Source organism: Chiloscyllium plagiosum, chromosome 35, assembly GCF_004010195.1.
Source record: "Chiloscyllium plagiosum isolate BGI_BamShark_2017 chromosome 35, ASM401019v2, whole genome shotgun sequence".
In the NCBI taxonomy this organism is placed as follows: Eukaryota; Metazoa; Chordata; class Chondrichthyes; order Orectolobiformes; family Hemiscylliidae; genus Chiloscyllium; species Chiloscyllium plagiosum.
The window spans coordinates 7,051,866-7,073,115 of NC_057744.1; the positions used below are offsets into that span (position 1 = coordinate 7,051,866).

General features: G+C 40.6%; 1 protein-coding gene across 1 annotated transcript in view; it reads left to right on the top strand.

Annotated features, from left to right (window-relative positions):
* The window catches only part of LOC122540544 (centrosomal protein of 164 kDa-like), a 214,084-nt gene that overhangs the window by 11,775 nt on the left and 181,059 nt on the right, over positions 1–21,250 (top strand). The window contains exon 3 of the mRNA XM_043676409.1: positions 8,627–8,736. Coding sequence (XP_043532344.1) covers positions 8,655–8,736 — 82 coding nt within the window. The 5' untranslated portion in view covers positions 8,627–8,654. The remainder of the gene's footprint in view (positions 1–8,626; positions 8,737–21,250) is intronic.

Consider the following 21,250-nt stretch of genomic DNA (forward strand, 5'->3'; position numbering starts at 1 on the left):
CTCTAGCTTATCTCTTCATGCTTCAGGCTCACTGCCTTTATTCCTGATGAAGGGCTTTTGCCCGAAACGTCGATTTCGAAGCTCCTTGGATGCTGCCTGAACTGCTGTGCTCTTCCAGCACCACTAATCCAGAATCTGAATCTATCCTTCTGCCTCCCCACCACTGTTTAATAGCTTTAGTGTCTTCCTCATTTCTTTTAAATACTGGAACCTCTGCGCTTAAGAACCTTGACTTTAGCTGTAAACCATGTGGTAGCTCGTATCAATTTTCTTCAGTAGATGTGATGCTGATTCATCACGTGGCTATGTTGGAATTGTTTTAGAAACGTGCATTAACTTTAGTAGAAAATATTTTGCATAGACTAACCATTCAGGTAAATATGTATCACGTATACACATTTATTTAAAATTGTCTACCCAATTCAGTAACCAAGGAAGAAAAGCCCTGATAAAAGCCCTGAGATTGCATGTCCAATGACTGTCTGCAATCATTTTGTTTACTATTCGGAATAATCTACATCTGGATTGTATATTAATCCTGATTTGGGCCTGGACTAGCTTAAAACAAGAAACCTTTCCAATGAGAACAGAGAAACCTGATGAGATCCTTCAGGAAATTAGTTTCTCAAACTTCAACCCAGTTTTGTTCTTCATTTGTAAGACCAAGACAGCTGTTAATTTAGCACAAACTCAGTAGTCTCATTCATACACTATAGATAAATCCAAGATGTGGTGAGGGCGGGCAGGTAAATCTAAAAAAGGCAAACAAGGTCAACAGATGATGTAGTTGCCCAGCCAATAGTAGTTGGGCATTCAGTGCAGATGAAATGTTATGCATTGGAAGCAAAAATAGACATCGTACATGTGTATTTTTTTCTTACTGCTGAATTATTTAAGGGAGAAACTGAAAGCGATTAGGGCTATCCGTGCATTCAAATCTAACAACCTTCATTGCTGTCCAGTCGTTGGTGCAGAATTGAATACAGTAAGTGAAATAGTGAATTGTTTGAGTGACACTGTTGGCTGAGAGTGGTTCCGCATTTTAATTTTTGTCCTGTAATCATCACTGATACTCCAGGGTTAATTATTAATCCATGGTGGTGATTTGGTAAGGAGTTTGAAGCTGCTTAATGTCAAGACTAATCTGAAAAACTGGAAAGGTTTGGATTACCCATTTTTCCAATGGATGGATAAGAAGAGTCCATGTGTACGTGTGTAAAGTATGAAAACCTATGGAAAAAGTGAAGCAAAAGACAGGTTTAGAACTGATGGCAGAGGGTTCTTCACAGCGATAAAAACAAGTTGAGCAGTACAATTCATGGTAGAAGATGTTCTTATTCATTTCGCTTTTGAACCGATGTCCTATCTTCCCTCTTGGGCGGATGTCAGACGTCCCAACTATAAATTTGAAGAGCGGTGGTTCTAAATCAGCACTGGTAAAACTGGATGTTGTCATTTTTTCCATTGACTGCTGCGTTCTTGCATTGCAGTAATAATTACCTTTCGTTTGTTGTAAGGTGCTTTGGGAAGTTTTTAAGTCATGAAAGCAGCTAGAAAAGTGCAAGTTTTTCTTTCAGCATGGAGCCTCCCATTTTCACCTAATTGAGAGTGTGCAATACCTTTCACGGTATTTTCTCAATCTAATCAATGGGAAGTGTTAACCTCACGCTGATCAAGTTGTAGCCTGACTGCTTGTTTTGTCTACCCCGTCCTTATACGTTCCTTGCTGTCCTCATTAAAATAGATAACACGTTCTTTACAGTTTAGGAATGTGGCTGTTCTGATATTGATCTTTGGCCCCAGGAATCCACACCACGATTTTCACAGTCAACATCAACATCAAAATAAATAAATCTATAGATGTTTTCAGATTGGTGCCCAGGATCCATTTTTCATGTTGCTTTGACTTTGAGCATGGGAGCAGGGGCACAGTAAATGTCGTTCTCGAGGGGAGCAATGTGTGGTTTGTGTGAATCTCACACGTGCATGGTTGTCATATGACAATACACTGTCATGGTGTTACTATTCCTGAATGTGAGTACTGGACAAAGTACCAGCCATTTTTCATGTAATATCTCCTCATGTCTGCTGCTTACGCATTTAAATGCTGAAAAACCTCCCCAGTTAGCCTTGAAGACCCAGCTGCAATGCACCCGCAGAAAAATTCAGGTTATCTTTTATTTCGCATCACTACCTCTGAGTACTGTGTGAGATCTAGTGCAAATAGATCGGATTGGCAGAGGTTCCAATTCTTAAACGTGGTGTGAAAAATTCATATTTTCTTTGAAACTAGAAGGATCTTTTACTCCCCATGTACTGTGGTAACTTATTATTGTAGACAATTTAGTTATTAATGCTGCCAATGGTTTAAGTGAGTTTCACTATTAGCAAAGAATGCAATGTGATCCAGAATAACCAGTGTTTATGTTAATTATCTTACAAAGTCAGCTAAGATGAGTTTGCCTTCCTGCTCCTCACTCATATTATATTGATTTGGTAAGTTGCTCAGTGAGATTGCACAGATCCGTAAATATCTTAAGCACCACCAGTTGGGTTCTTGCCTGGTCAGTAAAATCGACATTTCGGCTTTTGCCCGAAACAACATCGATTTTCCTGCTGCTTGGATGCTGCCTGAACTGCTGTGCTCTTCCAGTACCACTAATCCAGAATCTGGTTTCCAGCATCTGCAGTCATTGTTTTTACCTTCTTGCCTGTTCATATCATTTCACCCACTTTAACCCTGCCCTGGTACTGACCAGCCTGGGTAGGTAATTATGTTAGCTATACATAGTAGGTAAATATAGATCAGAATATACTGGTGTCTTTCTCCTGCCTGAAGCAGTTAAAAGATGGATGAACGATAGCTTTCCATCCAGAAGCCAAGTTGTGATTTGGCACCCTCAAGTGGTTTGAAGCACACCCTGCACCTTCAGGAAACTTTGTCAGCTTGCATGTGTTTAGTGTTTTTCATAATCTCAATGTGTCCCAAGCCACGTAACGCCAATTATGTATTACTGAAAAGTAATTACTACTACAGTGTAGGAAAGGTGGCAACTAATTTTCTCATAGCAATATACTACAAAGAGCAATAGAATCATGAACAGATAATGTCTTTCAAGGTTCTGTGAGTAACAATGTCCTGGGGATCCTTTACATTGGCTGAGATGGGAGAGTTAACATCTCTTCCATAAGATAACACCGTATTTTTCCCTTCGTATTTCCACACAACCATTTAGACTGGAGAGTGACTTGATCAAAGATTATGTTTAGAACCTATCCTGACAAAGGAACTCAGTGTGCTCCCTGTGTAGATGCTGTCTGCCTCGAATATTTCCAATGTTTGAGTTGCTCACATTTCTAGAATCTGTAGCCTATATTATATAGTTTGCAGATTGTGGGCATTGCTGACTAGGTCTGTGTTTGTTTCCAAACACTGATTTGTTTTTGGAAAGTGATGGAAAGTTGCCTTCGAGCCATTGCAGTACACATGTTGTACAGCTACCGTGCTGTAAGGAAGAAAGTGCTGGGATTTTGACCCAGTGACATTGGAGAAATAGTACATGTGTAATTCCATATCAGGATGGTAGGGGGTGGGGTACGGTATGGAAGATGCTGCTCAAGGAGCCTTGGTGAGATTCTGCTCTGCATGTTTTAGATGGTGCACGCTACACCCCCAGCATTGTTTGGGGGGGAGGAGGTGAAGGGAGTGAGAGGTGAAGAGAGTGAGTGCTGAGTTTGTGGTTCTGAGGTCATTCAAGTGAGCTGCTTTGTCTTTGGTGTTGATCTTGAGCATTGTTGGAGCTGAACTAATCCCATGCAAGTAGGGAGCATTCCAGCAAATCTCTGACTTGTGCCTTTATATATAATGGACTGGATTTGGGGAGTCAGGAGGTGATGATCATTGTAAAGCTCTTAGCTTGTGTCTGTGGTTCCTATGTTTAGAGCTGGTTTATCATTTGCCACAAGGATGTGGTTGGATTGCATGTACTTGGAAATGTTTTTCATAACATTTTTAAGTTGCTTTCAGGCAATGATTCCATATACTGTATTGAACAAAGTTGCATATTTCTGGATGTTTAAAACTACCATGTGTTATCAAAACTGTCTTAAATGAAGTCATTTTTATACTGTGTAGTCTCTAAAACTGAGGTACAAAGTTCACCCAAGCAGACAACTGAATTTTCAATTGTAGTTAGCCTGGAATGATTAATTTTGTACTTTTATATGTCATTTTGGATAAGATTCCTGATTTGTATCTTGTGTGTGACCTAAAATAATAATTTAAAAACTGATGTATCAATGACAAATTCCAATAAATCTGTATGTAGTGATAATGACAGTATAAGACGTTGTATGATTTCTCCAGCCACCAACTAACTACAGACATCTACTACAAACCTATCGACTCCCACAGCTACCTGAACTACACCTCCTCCCACCGTGCCTTCTGTAAAAACACCATTGCTTATTCCCAATTCCTCCGCCTCCACCGCATCTGTTCCCAGGATGACCATTTCCACCGTAGAAAATCCCAGATGGCCTCCTTCTTCAAAGACTGCAATTTCTCCTCCCACTTGGTCGACAATGCCCTCCAGTGCATCTCCTCCACCTCCTCTACCTACATCCTTGAACCCCACTCCTCCCAATGCAACAAGGACAGAACACCCCTTGTCCTTGCCTTCTACCCCACCAACCTCTGTATACATCGCATCATCCTCCATCACTTCCGCCACCTACAAACAGACCCCACCACTAGGGATATATTTCCCTCCCCACCTCAATTGTGATTTGGAGAGACTGTTCCCTCCGTGGCTCCCTTGTTAGGTCCACACCCCCCACCGGCCCTCACCCCACACCAGGCACCTTCCCCTGCCACGGCAGGAAGTGCAAAACATTGAGGAGGTACGACACCAATGTGCGGACAGTTTCAGAGAACATCTCTGGGACACCCGCACCAACCAACCCCACCGACCTGTGGCTGATCACATCAGCTCCCTCTCCCATTGTACTAAGGACATGCAGGTCGACCGCCAAACCCCAACCACCCGATGCCTGGAGGAAGAACGCCTCATCTTCTGCTTTGGAACCCTGCAACCACACAGAATTAATGTGGATTTCACCAGCTTCCTCATTTCCCCTCCCTCCACCCTATCCCAGTCCCAAGCCTCCAACTTGGCACCGCCCTCTTGACCTGTCCATCGTCTTTCTGTACCTATCTGCTCCACCCTCCTCTTCGACCTATCACCTTCTCCCCCACCTTCATCTACCTACTGCATTCTCCTCTCCCTTCCCCCTTCCACAAGCCTCATTCCTGATGAAGGGCTTATGCCCAAAACATCAATTCTCCTGCTCCTCAGATGCTGCCTGACCCCTGCTGTGCTTTGCCAGCACCACACACTCAACTCTGATCTCCAGCGTCTGCAGTCCTCATTTCCTCACTTTCTCCTCCACTGTGTGGTTGTAAATCTTTGGAAAAATAAATCCTCAGGCAGTTGGTGATTCTTGTGTGAATTTTAAGCTTTTGGATTTTAACAGTTTCAGTGTTGTCATTTTAACTCCATTGATGCAAGCATCAGTCATGCCTTCAGGGATACATAGGAAAGCTTCCTTTTCCCCGGTCTCTCAACAGCACCCTCTGCTGCATCATTGTGGTATTTTCACTTAAAACATCACTTACTCTTGAAATCCTTTTGAATGACAGAACAGAATTTTCACCCAGATGTGTAGGTAGGCGGGTGAATAATTTCCTGCTGCTGATCAGCAACAAGATTCTCTGGCAGTATCATACCTGCAGACAGTTTTCCTGGAGGTTGAAGGATTATCCTCCTGCAAACAGCAGGTTGCCAATTTAAGCTAATGTGAAGACCCTTTAAGGCACGTTTCTGAAGACCGACTGGAGTTTTGCCTGAGGAACCGTGCACTTGCCTGAAAGCAGCCTCCCTGTGACAGATAGGAGTTCAAGTGTTTCTGCAGGCTTTGGAGCTTTCCTGCCTATTTGGCCATAGGCTGCTCTGCAGTAGTTGCTTGACAGCTCTGGCTATTTTTTTAATTTCAACCTTTTTTAAAGTTGTTGAGACTGAGAATTGAAGTGGAAATGCCCTTTTCGTTCACACCTAAAATGTTGGCTGCTGCTCCATAGGAGCTGGAGGGCCTCCTAATTTCCTTGCAACTTCAAGAACACGTCCGTTGTCCTTTAATTAGACACAAATTGCCAATTTGGGGACACTCACTGTTAGGTGACAGTTCGTAACACACTGTGCAAAGACCCCCATTTAAGTCTGCAATGCAAAATCCTGCCAAGAATCTCAGTTTTGTAAGATAGACCTGCATGAAATCTTTACCAGTGACGGAGAGAGGTGGTATTCATGCCCTCAGTTCAGGCGGAGATATTTTACTCCATGCTGCCCAAAGTGCCGAATTTGCTTTTTTAAAACTAAATACACTGTAATTTTTATTAGCACGAGCTCAATGGTAATGTGGTTGCTCGGAGAACAAGTGTTCTTATTTAACACACCATTTTCTGTAATTTCTGTGTTTAGGTTGCATGTTCAGCTTGTTATCAGTTTCTGATGGAGGTTCAAAATGAAAAAAAAGGATCTTTTAACCTTGGGGTTCCTAATGGATGTTTCATTGTGGATGATGATGTGCAGCTTTTAGTACAAATACAATCCTAAGAATGAGATCTAAAGCAAGGTCATCTACTATAATTTCCCATAAACCTGGCAGACATTTTTTTAGTGTGCAACATGTAGAAATATTTGTAAATGTCCTTGACTTTCAGTGTCTACGATTGAATCCTTCATGCTGAGTAACAAATATTCTGAAGAACTGAGACCTGTATTAAATCACTGTGCGGAACAGCTAGATATGTAATCCATGTTGCCTAACTAATCTTGGTTAAGCCTATTGTTCGTGAGGACCTGACTTTGACAGTCAGAACAGCATAGATATTTCTGTGTGGAAACAGCTGCTTAGAAGCTTTGGCTCATCCCTTTGTTCTTCCCATCTGTTCCAGAAAAGGAGTTTGCGTTTTTTATTTCATTAAAACTTGGTAAATCGACCATATCTTAGTAGTGACCATGATTTATGACTTTGTCGTTGGTGAATTATGACCTTCCTTTAATTTTGAGGGAATGAATCTCATTTTGTCGTATTGGTGTGCTATTTCTGTGCTTGAAAGATTCCACATGGAATCTCTTAATGAGCAAATTCCCTCATTGGACTCATTTTAAAAATTGTGTGATTAGGGCTCCTTTAATTGCTTAATTGAATAAGGCATTGAACAGACCGTTCGTATAGACCAGGCAGGTTGCAGGTTTGCTGCTGATTTTTGTAGATGAATGTAGTTCTCTTTTTATTCTAGTCACCATTTTTCCACAATCAAAATCACAAAAATGGCTTATTTAATTATTTAATGCATTACTGTTTGTGGTTCAAATTTGTTACTGTATTTCCTTACAGCCCAACAGTGATTGCACTTTGAATGTGAGGAGGTTTGTGATGTTAAGAAGTTGTGAAACACACAAGATAAATTCAGTTCTGAAGAACAGTCATTAGATTTGAAAAATGAACTTTGTTTTCCTGTGCGTAGATGCTGCCAGACCTGCTGAGTTTCTGCAGCACTGAGTTTTTATTTTTGATTTTCAGCATCAGTATTATTTTACTTTGACTGCCTATATAAATGCAACTTTTCCTGGGGTTGCGACTCTTATTTTAACATTTTTTGGCCTATGCAAAGCATTTGTGCACTCCGGTAATGGTTTTGTTTGGACGTTTGTCTGGGGCAGGTAGGACTTGAACCTGGATCTTCTGGCCTCGAGGAAGGAGCATGACCACCAAATACGAGACACAAAACTACATCATGTATACATTTCTTTCAAATTCTTTGCCACGGTGGGATTTGAAACTTTAACCCAACCTTGAACTACTATATACTGGCCCAGTGACATTACCACTTGCCACTATGTCCTCTCATCTATTGTTGTACAGTTCAGTACATTAAAGTTTGGGTGCTTGATGATTAGCCTGAGGTCTTTACCCTGTTGGGGGATTGTGGAAAGAAAGTGAACTTATACAGTAGGTGAGAGATGATGCCTTCCTTGAGTGTTTCATTAAATTGCGCCCAAAGTGTGACGACTCCAATGTAGGTTGGTCCAGCGTAGACAATGGAGGTCTGCCTTTCAGTTACTAGAGGCTAGATGCTGGCGTGGACTGGGTCAGAAAGACTCTTAATCTGAGCTTTTCATCACTTTATTTTGCTAATTTATTCCTAGATCTGTAATGTTGGAGGTTTTGTTTCTTTAATTTTCTAATTTTCTTTTCCCTAAGTATTTGTTCTCCAGAATTTGTACCTAATTACCTTTGTACCTAGGATGACACTGTAATGTGGTGACTTGTAAACTTTTCACTGTATTCTAGTACGTGACAATAAAACTAATTCAAATAAAATTCTGGATACTCTGTTCATGCTGTTAATTGTGAGGAGTACTTTATTGGCTTTGATTTTTGTTACTGTACTGTATTAGTTCCAAACATTTGTACAATTGGTTTGATTTTGATTTTGATTTTTGCTTTAATATTACTCTTGTGGTTCCATCCATGTAAGTTTATGCTACTTGGTTTTCAGGTAAACCTGTTGATACTCTTAAACTGAGATGACAGCAACTGCACTGCGGATAGGGGACCAATTAATCCTAGAAGAGGATTACGATGAGAATTACATTCCAAATGAACAAGGTATTTGAACATGGGTTTACTTTCTATCTGTATTTACTAGTTGATTTTGAGTGCTCCAAGTAGCTTGTTGGATAAGGCTCATGCAAAGAGAGGGCCAAAGTCTGATTTGAAACTGAAGCTCAAGTTTCAATGATATTTTAGGCTTGAGTGTCTGGTGCCTTCCCAGATAGTTTGGGTGGCAAAACTCCTAAATGGTAGGGCTGTCTTGGGAGTGGCATGAAGTTTAATTGCTGGGAATACAATGGGCAACAGGGGTTCATTTCCTGGGGTGGAAAAAGAGAAATTTTCACCAGGTCAGGCGTTTATTCCCTGCTTTCTTCTGCACAGAAGAATAATATTATTTGTTTTTGAAAGGAAACTTGCCTTTTTCCTGCTGATCAATGCTTTCCACCCCTCAAAGACAGATTTATTAGTGGTCTTTCTTGAACAGGCAGTTGGATCCTAATTAACATGTAGAGACTGCAATACCTAAAATTTGGGTTCCAATGAATTTAGCATTGGCCTAATGCCTATGCAGATTTGGTAACGACTACTCCAATTAGAGTAATAGAGACATACAGCACGGAAACAGATGCTTCTGTCCAACTTGTCCAGGCTGACCAGATATCCTAACTTAATCTCTTCTCATTTGCCAGCATTTGTTCCATATCCCTCTTAAACCCTTCCTACTCATATACCCATTCAGATGCCTTTTAATTGTACCAGCCTCCACCACCACCTCTGGCAGCTCATTCCATACATGCACCACCCTCTGTGTGAAAAAGCTGCCCCTTAGGTCCCTTTTAACTTCTTTCCCTCTCACATTAAGCCCATGCTGTCTAGTTTTGGAGTCCTCTACCCTGGGAAAAAACCTTGGCTATTCACCTTATTCATGACCCTCACAAATTCATAAGCCTCTGTAAGGTCACCCTGTAGCCTCTGACGCACCAGGGAAAATAACACCAGCCTGTTCAACTTCTCCCTATATTTCAAATCCTCCATATTCTTGTAAATCTTTTCTGAACCCTTTCAAGTTTCACAACATCCTTCTTATTACTGGGAGACTGGAATTGAACTCACGAGTCCAAAAGTGGCCTAATCAGTGTCCGTCACACATGAGAAATTGACGCAATGCACAGCAACATTGTACCACCAGGTTTAACTATTTCATCTTGGGAGTCCACGTGATAAAACATTCATGCAGTGTTGATTAATCATGGCAATCAAATGGCCATCGGTTTATAATAGATCCTGACTTGAGGCAGGGAAAAATCCAATAGATGAGAAGTTTGGACACCATGGATCCAAATCACTGTTCCTTCCATATGTGTTACACTTAGAACATGTCATGCAGCAAATTACTTGTATACTAGATCTCAAAATGTATTTTTCAGAAGGTGGTCTATCTAATTGACATTTTAATGGTTCAATGATTTGTGTTTGCGCAATCATTTCCTGGAAGTCTGTTTCATCAATTTACCACTCAGTCTGGTTACCCTTTTCTGTTTACTGTAAATGTCTGAAATACTCTGTTTCACTGAGTTGATCAGAACTGTGCACAATATTATTAGCGTAGTTTCACCAATGATTCATAATGCGGCAGGATTGCCTGACTATTTCAACTCACTATTGACCTTATAATAAATGTCAGCTTCTGAATTGTTTTCTGCTTTCGGTGGTATTGATTGAAGGGACACACTGGTCAGGACAGCTGTTTCATCCCTACAATTCATATTCATGAGAAAGACCTGTCAAATTCATCAAAGTATTTGCCTCTTGAACACCTGATAGGTGTTTTTCTATGATGAGGTTATTCAGATTGGAGCAAAAGGCAGCTGGGCTTGTGACTTAATATAATTCAGAATTTATTGTTTAAATTTCAGTGGAGCAGGGAGAGGCTAAATTAAATAAATGGCATTCTGCCAGATGGGTGCCTTCTAGATCAAGTTTTACAACTTAACAATCACTGAAGCAGCCACTGATAAGTTATGGCCTTAAAATAGCAATCTACTGCTCCTGAGCTTTCAGAGCAAGTGTCTGTATAAACCAATGAGGCTGTTAGATTGCAGTTTTTTTATGTGGGTAACCTGTCAGCAACTGGTCTCCTGGTTTTGCATGTTGTAAAAGTTGATTTGAAGTGTGCCATGGTCACTTGAATGCAGTTCAACAAACAGGTAGTTTATCACTTTACTGCACCGACTGTATTTTTATTAAAAAAAAGAAAATCAAAGCCACACATGAATTTGAATGAGACAGGGCAAGAAAAATACAAGCTCTGGCTCTGTGATTCATGAAACCAGTAAATTGAACTCTTGAGCTGATGGATAAAAGTCAACAGTTAACAGTTGTAAGCTTGCTTATGTGTAGTGTTCTCACCAGTTAAGGTTGAAATTTGTGGGTTCCAGCGTTCTTCCAGGATTGATGCACCAAATCTAAGATAATATTTCAGTGCTTTAGTAACGAAGGGGCACATTGTAAAAGATGCCATGGCACAATTTAAGGAGAAGTGGTGAGTTCTCTAGTATTAAGAAAGATGAGACAAATGGTTTGCGTTGATTGGTGGCAGATGGAGTTCAGCATGGTTGAGTTTAAAGTCACAAAATGACATAGAAGCAACATAATGAATTACATATAAAATAGTTAGAGGTTGGAGGATACAGCACGTAAATGAATTGTCTGTTTGTTTTTTGTAGACACTTCCTTAAAAGTGATGATTCAATATTTTTTAGCCAATGGAGATAGCAAATTGAATGTTGGGATGTACAAGTCTAATAACGTGAACTGAAGTTCTTTATGCCCTGGTTAGTACCATGTCTGGAAGATTATTTGGAATATCTGATTATTACCGAAAATATGCAGGATTAAAGGATTGAGTCCCTAGAAGTGGAGCTCATGTGGTGGCTATCTGAGGATATGTTGGACCAGTGTTGGGCCAGAAGTTTCAGACAAGAGTTGAGGACCATTTCAGAAAATAATAGGTAATTATTCTCAATGATTGAGATAAAAATAAATATGATAGAAAGCTCACCTGTTAATCTGTCAAATTTACAGGCAAACCTAGAGGAGAGTGTTTGAAGCCACTCAGCTGAACAATGTAGTGTAAATGTTGGAGGAAGATATTATGACCATACTAATGAGGAAGTGTAGAGAAGAATGGAGAGAGAGAGAGGGAGCGCAACATGATCACAGGCATAGAGGATATGACTTCTGACACAGATTAGAGCCACTTTCAATGCTGATTGAAAAGGTCCAGACTTGCAGGTGACAGCACAAAATTCCTTCTCCGAAGTCTAGGCTTTTGGATGTGATAGTTGTTTGTGAGGATGTACAGTTGGGGTCTGATCTTTCTGCCACCATGGAATAGAAGGGGTTGGATGGTACCAGAGGAAAGGCAACAGTAACAGATGTAACTCAGTCAGTTGTGCACTCAACTCTGAGTCAGAAGGTTGTACATTTAAGTCCTACAACAGAGACTTGAACGCAAAAATCTAAACAAATCCACTAGTGTATTGCTAAGAGAGTGCTGCACTGGCCGAAATAGTATATTTTAGTTACAACTTCACCCTGAGGCTCTGTTGCCGCCTTTGGTAGATGTGAGAGATTCCATAGTATGGTTTTGAGGAGCAACTTGGAGTTACCTCTGGTTTCTTGGCCAACACTTATCTATCAATTAACATTGCAAGCAGACCATCTGGTCGTCATCACATTGCTGTTGTGGGAATATACTGTCTACAGATTTATTGTTATCTTTCTAACATTAGAACAATGACTACATTTCAGAATTACTTAATTTACTGTAAAGCACTTTAGTTCCTCAGTTGTTAATGGTGCTGTGGAAGCATTGTCTCCCACTCATGAACAAGGACAGGAAGTTGGTGCCACTGGTATTGTCACTCTGTGGAAGAAAGTTGGCATCAACTCCATCCATAAGTGCACATATGGAGTTGCTGATGTATTTGTTCTGCATCTTTTGAACAGTCACCACTCACTTTCTTGTACTGCTCTCCACTTTGCTCATTGCCTCTGACCACCTCACTGGATGTTCTGATCTGGACACCAGCATTTATTTGTCAGTCCTTCCATTGAATCCAGGTAAAGTAGTATTACTGATAGTAATTCACTGGTACTCTTATGTGATAAGCAGGACAGATTTCACTGCAGAATGGAAGCATGGTGATGGCACCTGATTTATATGCTGGCACTTCTGACTTGTGGAGTCTTTGTTATCAAACACCTTTTGTCTTAGTTTGTAGAAGACTGAGCTGACACAGTTGACCCTGTGTTGAATTTACTTGCCAATGGTGGCTTTTTGAGGGAGTTGCCTGCTGAAGTCTGGGAAGGTTTTAACATTTTTCAGAGTCTCTTCAACATTTGTTGACAGTGGAATTTAATTAATGAGTTTTGCTTTGGCAGCATTTAATGTTGGGGTGTTTGTTGTTTGCAGAATTGAAGGGATTGTGTTGTTTGCAAGTTTGGTGCAGTGTGTGGTACAAACTGCAGTCACGTGCAAACTTTGGATCATACATGGTGGTAAACTTAGTATTATCTTAGAGGCAACTGAGAGTAGATTGCTTCCATTTAGGTAATATTTAACACTGACACAAGAGGACAATGATGTTTGATGTTGTTGAGCAGCTTCTAATTGATACGGGAGCTATCACAGCATTGGTTGACCCGGGATTTCAAAGACAGCTCTTTCAGATCTCCCACTCAAGGCAGTTAGTCATGTCGTCAAGAAACAATTGCAGAATTGTGATCAAGTTTCTTGGACAATTAAATCTTTGTTTCACAGTTTACGGAACCTTGGGATTTACTGAGGCAGTGAAGAGTTCCTTGTGTCTTTTTGATATTTTTCTAGGACTTTTCTGGCAACGGACAATGTTTCTATGATCGGTTTTTGACCTTATTGTGTCTCTGGCTGAGGAAATCCTCCCAGAGGAAGTAGACAGTTCAGAAGAATACATGTTAGTTTTTTTTCCCTGCTGTGGACAAGAGAAGAATAACTTGATAGTTCCCACAGCAAGACTTCTTCCCCCTTTTTTTGAAGATGGTTACTATTGTTGGTAGAGCTGCAGAAGACAAATGGCTAGACAGTTAAGATTTTGAAAATACTGTACTACTGTGAGTCTCATTCAGAATTTTGTATACCCTTTCTTCCTCACATATTCCTTAATATCAAGATTATTTTTTCTCTTCTGTTCTTTGTGTCTTAATTCTGGAATAACCTGACTGTACAGTGTGAAAAACTGTTAATGACTTGAGCCTCTTATTTAATTAGTAGCTATTTGCATTTTTATTTTGGGCCTGAAGTGCTAACAGATTGTCAAAGTGTTTTAAGGAACAGTGAATAAAGAGCAAAGACAATGGAAGAGAGAGAAGGGAAAGTCATAATAAAACAGAAGCCAGACAGATCTAAGTGATCCCGCAACCAATGGATCAGATTAGTCTACTCTCGACCTTCGGCAAAGTGATGGAAGGTGTCATCAACACCATATTTAAGCAGCACTTGCTCAGCAAAATCCTGCTGATTGGCCCTGTTGGAACCCAAACTGGGTCATTCAGCTCCCGATCTGATTACAGGCTTGGTTCAAACATGGCGAAAGTGAGGACTGCAGATGCTGGAGATTAGACAAGATTAGAGTGGTGCTGGAAAAGCACAGCAGGTCAGGCAGCATCCGAGGAGCAGGAAAATCAATGTTTCAGGCAGGAGACATTCATCAGGAATGAGGCTGGAAGCCTTGGGGGTGGAGAGATGGTCAAACGCGGTCAAAGGAGCTGAATTTCTAACCGAGGTGAGAGTGACAGCCCTTGACGTCAAGGGTACGTTTGACTGAGTTTGGCATCAAGAACCCCAGCAGAACCAGGGTCAATACAAATCAGGGAGAAAATTCTCTGCTGGTTAAAGTCATACCTGGCACATAAAAACATTGCTGTGATTATTGGGAGGTCAGTCGTCTCAGTTCAGGACATCTCCAAGGAGTTCCTCAGGCTAGTGTCCTGGACCCAACCATGTTCAGTGCTTCATCAATGACCTTCCCTCCATTATAAGGCCAAAAGTGGGATGTTGGTTGGTCATTGGTTGGTCAGAGGGGCATGTATAGTCTTATTGGGGACAGACCCATGTGACCTGACTGCTGTGGGATCTGACCCAGATCAGGTCTTACTGGAAGTCATGTGCGAGCTTTAAACTTTAACTTTGCAATAGAATAGGCAGTGGTTTTTGTTGCTTGCAGACTTGGTAACTCGGGGGCAGTCAGACCAACAAATTTGAGGAAAGAAGTCTCTCAGCAGGTAATGCTTTGTCAAGGAGAAGGAAAAAGTTAATTTCGGGGCAATCCCCCAGTGGTGTGCTGATGAGGGCGCACTTCTTTTTTACAAGGGAACATGGTTTTTTTGGAAAGCTAAAGACCAAGGAACTACAAATGTGTGCCTTGTTTCTGAAAGCCCATTCAAGTATGCTCAGAAGATTGAATGAAGAGGACTTTGTTTAAAAGCTCGCTGGAAGATTTGCCCAGTTGGGGCAGGGAGGAGACAACGTGTTAAACCAGTGGAAGATATTTGAGTCTGTAGATATGAGGTTGTTTCTGATGAACATGTGTTGTAATTAGCTCGGTTTTTGTTTTGTGAGAAGTTATTCTTTTTCTGCACTTTAGTTGCTTACCAAGTTATGTTTAGTGATCCTGGAAATCTGAAATAAAATCAGTGTTCCTGTTCATGGACAAAATGTTAACAATTTTCCTTTTTCTTTAAATGCTGCCAGATTTACTGAGATTCTTGGGCAATTTTTAAAAAAGAATGAATCTTTAGTCTGTCTTAATGTTAACCTGATTATTACAATTGAAACTTGAAAATCTTGTTTGATCCATTGGGTCAGACTGGGAAATTCAATTATTTCCAAAACTTATGAATTGTCTACACGGACAGTAACACTAGTTGAATTGCTGTTGTTTTTGTGTTTTGATATTGGAACATTTGAGTCGAGAGTACTGACGATCTCATCCTTGACAAATTTTAAAACCCAGGCTTTGTCGTCTAATCTTGGTTTACTTCACCTTTTAACACTTCAGAATTAAAACAAAAAAAATTCTTGGTGCTGCCCTAGGATAAAATTCTTGACATCTCACCAAGTTTTGTCAGTTTTAAAATAAGTCAGTTTGGATACGAAATGCAGTCACCTCATAATTCTGTGACCCTGTCCTTTTCTAGAGCAGAGCATGTTCACTTTTAATTTCGAATTTTTTAATGCATTTTGTTATCTGTTATAGATGACTTCTCTATGAATGTAGTAATTTTAAAGGATTGTTTTTGTGTAGGATGTGTTTAATAATAATGCATTGCCATATAACCTGGGTACAATTTGTTATATTAACCAAGGTTCAGATTTAATTTTTTCCAAGGGACGCATTGGTGCTGGTGACTTTAACTGCCATTAGCAATTATTTTTATCATTAGAAAAGCCATTCAGACTTGATCCCAAACTAATGACCCGGAAAGAAGAGAGATACTAAATATACTCAGATGTTTGGTGAAACGTCATAAGAGTCGGTCCAAACAGAACAAGCTGAACATCATCCGAATCTAAACTAGTCCCACCCTCCTGTTTCTGGCCCTTTCATACCTTCCCTATTCATGTATCTATCCAAATGTCTTTTAAAAGTTGTACCGGCATCCACTATTTCCTCAGGAAGTTAATTGCACATGTGAAGCACCCTCTGTGTAAAAAGATTCGCCCCTCTTGTCTTTTCTTTAAAAATCTCCCTCCACATCTTAAAAACATGTTTTGAAATCTCAACTTATCCTTGCAAAATAGAAGGAGTCCCATCATAATTCTGTTCAAGTCCAGGAGCAAGGCTCGAACACAGACCCTTCTGATTCATAAGTGACAGTACTACCACTGAATCAAGAATGGCAACATGGCAAGCACTAATCTGGATAAACTATTATCTATATAACCAGCAAGCATATTAAAGTTATTCTAATTAAAATAAATAGCAATGGAAGGCACTGGCTGTCAGGCTATACTGCTCCTTTTTGTTTCTTTAAAGCATTTAGTGCCAAACAATTTTTGAACAAAGACACTCTGCTTGGAACAGTCTAAAGGGGACAAATGGCCTCCTCTTTTTCTCCTCCTTCATTAATTAAAATAAATAGCAATGGAAGGCACTGGCCGTCAGGCTATACTGCTCCTTTTTGTTTCTTTAAGCTTTTGCTTGTCTTCACCAAATTTTGGTTATTTGTTTCTAAGCTGTTGATCACAAAGTTTTTCAATTACGAGATTGTGTTTGTCTGCAATGTTCTATTAAGTATGCATTATTAATAAATTTCAATACTTTAGAATTCGTCACAAGTGCATGTAAAACATCTTGTCTCAGCGTTGTGCACACCACAGAAATCATGTTTTCAAACTCATGAGTCACTTTGTGAAATCTGATCTCCTCTGTATTGGTCAAAGCATTAGAATATTTTGTTCAGTTTTTCGCTGGATACTTTGATATTTGGTTCAATCTTCAGATTCAGGGTGCAAAAATAGGAGTTGCTGAAGACATTGTGCTTTGATGTACATTTATATTCGATTCACTTATTTTTTGTGAAGTTTATCCACTAAGATTCTACTCGGGTGTAACCTCATGTTATCCACACATGCAAGGCATCAAGAGAATCACTAAACTTAACAGCGTGAACTGAAGTACTGGAAGGAACATGAATGAAGCTCCACATTAATTCAATGGAAACAAAACACCACACTCAGTAGAGATCCAAGATTAGATGCAAGATCATTTCTTTTGAGCCTCCTTTCCTCAGAAAGTGAAGCAGCGCTTTAAGATAATCAATGCAGTATTCATGAATAAGGAAAGCAGGTGACCTAATATCATATCATATATATATTTACAGAGATGCATTAATTTTGCATATTTCAGACTGCACATACACCCCATATGAAGGAGGAGAAAAAGAGGAGGCCATTTGTCCCCTTTAGACTGTTCCAAGCAGAGTGTCTTTGTTCAAAAATTGTTTGGCACTAAATGCTTTAAAAGCATTTAACGATATCAATGGAAAAAAGTTTATTTCGTGAAAGGTGGTGATAGTTTAGTAGCTTTAAGTTATTTGTGATGTTGATCGTTTCAAGGCTGATTCTCTTTACTATAATTTGAATGTAAAAGTTTTAATGCTTAAAAAAATTGTTTTAGTTCTGGTCTTCTCTTCCCCAATAATGTTCCCTTACAATACCATTAGACATAGGAGCAGAAGGTTATGATTAGATTACCTACAGTATGGAAACAGGCCCTTCTGCCCAACAAGTCTATACTGACCTCAAGAGAAACCCACCCAGACCCATTTCCCTCTGACCTAACACTATGGGCAACTTAGCATGGCCAATTCACCTGACCTGCACATCTTTGGACTGTGGGAGGAAACCAGAGCACCCGGGGGAAACCCACACAGACGCGGGGAGAATGTGCAAACTCCGCACGGACAATTGCCCAAGGCTGAAATCGAACCTGGGACCCTGGTGCTGTGAGGCATCAGTGCTTACCCCTGAGCCGCTGTGACACCCTATTGGCCCATCGAGTCAGCTCTGCAATTCAAGGCGATCATGGCTGATCTGATCATTCTGAACTCCACTTTCTTGCTTTTCTCCCATTACCCTTGATGTCTTTACTGATTCATTATCTGTTCATCTCATCCTTGAATATGTTTAATGACCCAGCAATCTGAGGTAGAGAATTCCACAGATACACTACCCTCTGACAAAAGAAATTCTTCCTCATCTGTCCTAAATGGACAACCACTTTTGATCCTGGACTCTCCCACAAGGGGAGGAACTTCTCTGCATTCACTATCCTAAGCACCTCGAGAATCTTGTGTGTTGAATAAGGTTGTCTCTCATTCTACAAAACTCCATTCCAATGATTACAGATTCAACAACCATTCCTTTTAAGAAAATCACTCCATGCCCTAATGACTTTTCTCAGGAATGCTTCCAATGGCAGTATATTCTTCCTTTAGATATATTTGTTCCTCTTTTTTTTAAAAAAAATTCTCTTTTCTGACCTCTGTTTCACAAGAGACTTTTAAATCTATTGGCCAGAGCATTGAGTATAAGAGTTGGGAGATCATATTGTGATTGTATAGGACATTGACCAAGTCACTTTTGGAATATTCTTGCGATTCTGGTCTGTCTCCTACAAGAACAATGTTGTGAAACTTGAAAGGGTTCAGAAAAGATTTACGAGGCTGTTGCCAGGGTGGAGGGTTTGAGCTAAAGGGAGAGGTTGAATAGACTGGGGCTGTTTTCCCTGGAGCTTCGGACAATCTAGGGATTTATAAAATCATGAGGAGCATTGATAGGGTAAATAGTCAAGGTCTTTTCCCTGGGATGAGGGAGTCCAGAACTAGAGGGTATAGATTTAGAATGAGGGGGAAAAAGTTAAGAGACCTAAGGGGCAACTTTTTCACACAGAGGGTGGTGCATATATGGATTGAGCTGCCAGAGGAAGTGTGCAGGCTGGTACAATTACAACATTTAAAAGGCATCTGGATGGGTATTAGAATAAGCAGGGTTTTGGGGGATGTGGGCCAAGTGCTGGCAAACGGGACTGGAATAATTTAGGATATCTGGTCAGAGACAAAGAAAAGCTGTAGATACTAGACTCCAAGGTAGACAAGCGGGAGGCTGGAAGAACACAGCAAGCCAGACAGCATCAGGAGGTGGAGAAGTCAACATTTTGAGTGTAACCCTTCAGGTCCTCTGGTCGGCATGGACAAGTTGGACTGAAGGCTCTGTTTCCATGCTGAACATCTCCATGATTCTCTCGTAATCTAAAACGTACTTGCAGATTTTCCTTAAGGTAGTAAAGAGTGTGGCTGGAAGTTGAATAATTTGGGTAAGTTGTCCCTGGAGGTTTATTTTCAACCTTCAGGCCAACTGAACAATTAAGTTTTGGGCAAGAAGGTCCCTTGGCCTTCTCAAGTTCCTGTTCAGGCCCTGAAGTGTCTCTTAATGGTAATACTGTTACCTGCTTTCTTGGTAGGTGAGAAATGTAGCTGCCTAATGGTTTGAGTAGAAGGTCTTCATTTCTCCAAAGTTAGAGGCAATTGGGGGACATGGTTTGAGGTGGCTGCTGAAAGGTCCATTCTGCATTGCCTGATCCATCTCGTCCCTGTCTCCCAGTGACCTACACCCACAGTCCCGATTTTTTAAAAAAAAAATCCACCCACTCCTCATTTCAGCCCATCGTAGCTTCACTATCTGGCCCTTCAGTGACGATCTTTGGGTCCCATACATTGCAAATCTCTTTTTGACAAACAACCTCACGCAGCTGGGACTTCAGTGGTGAGTTTGCTGATTGACTGAAAAAGATCATTTTAAGAATCCAGTTAAAGCATATCTGCTGAGCTTTCTTGCTGGCAGGGGCAGAGAATTAATTGCTCTTGAAGATTTTCATCTCTTACTTGGTGCATGCAGTACAAAATTCCAACTCTGGCTTGAATCCTGTTTTGTTTTCAAACTATGTGTAGAATCAGGCCTAAAAGTGGGAGGAACTTATGCAGAGGAGTGGGACAGGTTTCCTCAATTAGTGTTCTTCTCAGCTCATTGCATATATGCCAAATTATTCATGTAGGCAGGTGACAAGTTCTGACCCCCCTACCATAACCTTCCAGTCTGCAAGTTGACACTTGCCCATATTTAAAAGACACCTGGGCAGGTGCATCACCCAACCTCTGCTCATCACCCTGCAGGATTTATCAGAGATCATAAAAAAAGCAGCACCATGCTTTAACAATGCCACGTGTGAGATTCTCCTGAACATTGTTCAGGAGAGAAGGGAAGTTTTTTTCTTCCCTGGGATTGCAACAGGACTGACAAAGGCTGCCTGGACAAGGATGACTGTGAAGGTTGGTGCCTCTGAGTGGCTCAAGAGAGCATGGTTTCAGTAGTCACCAGAGGCTGAATGATCTGTTATGTTCCACTAGGGTATGTACCGCTGTCTACTCAATGTTTTTTTCCCCTATGCATGTGAGTTAGCAGGTTGACATACCAGAAGGTTGTCACATGGAAGATGGATCCTAGGCGTCTTCGTTAGCTGCTTCATGCAATCAATGTCACTTTACTCACACCACTGTGGGGCTGCCTTTACACTTAAAATAGAAGAAAGGAGCTACAACACTTGGTATCTGGCCTTTCTTCATAACTAGAGATCATTCAAGTCTGATAGTTTTTCTCCAAACTCTTACATGGGACAAGTACATAACTACAAAGATTGCTTTGTGCCATTTGCGTACCATGGGTGCACGTAATGTATAATACTTCTTTTTTGTTTATCAACTGTAGCTCTTTGATGAACTGAACCACCTTTCGCAGCTGAAACCCTTTAACATTCAAATTCCCTCGTACCATCTTTTTCTTTAATAGTAACGCATACCGACAACCTCAGTTCTGGGGATTGGTATTCAGTCTGTATCAATAAAGGCTCATGTACTCTCCGTGTCCCATAATGCTTCTTTCCATCTGCCAGAGGAGAACATGAACTGT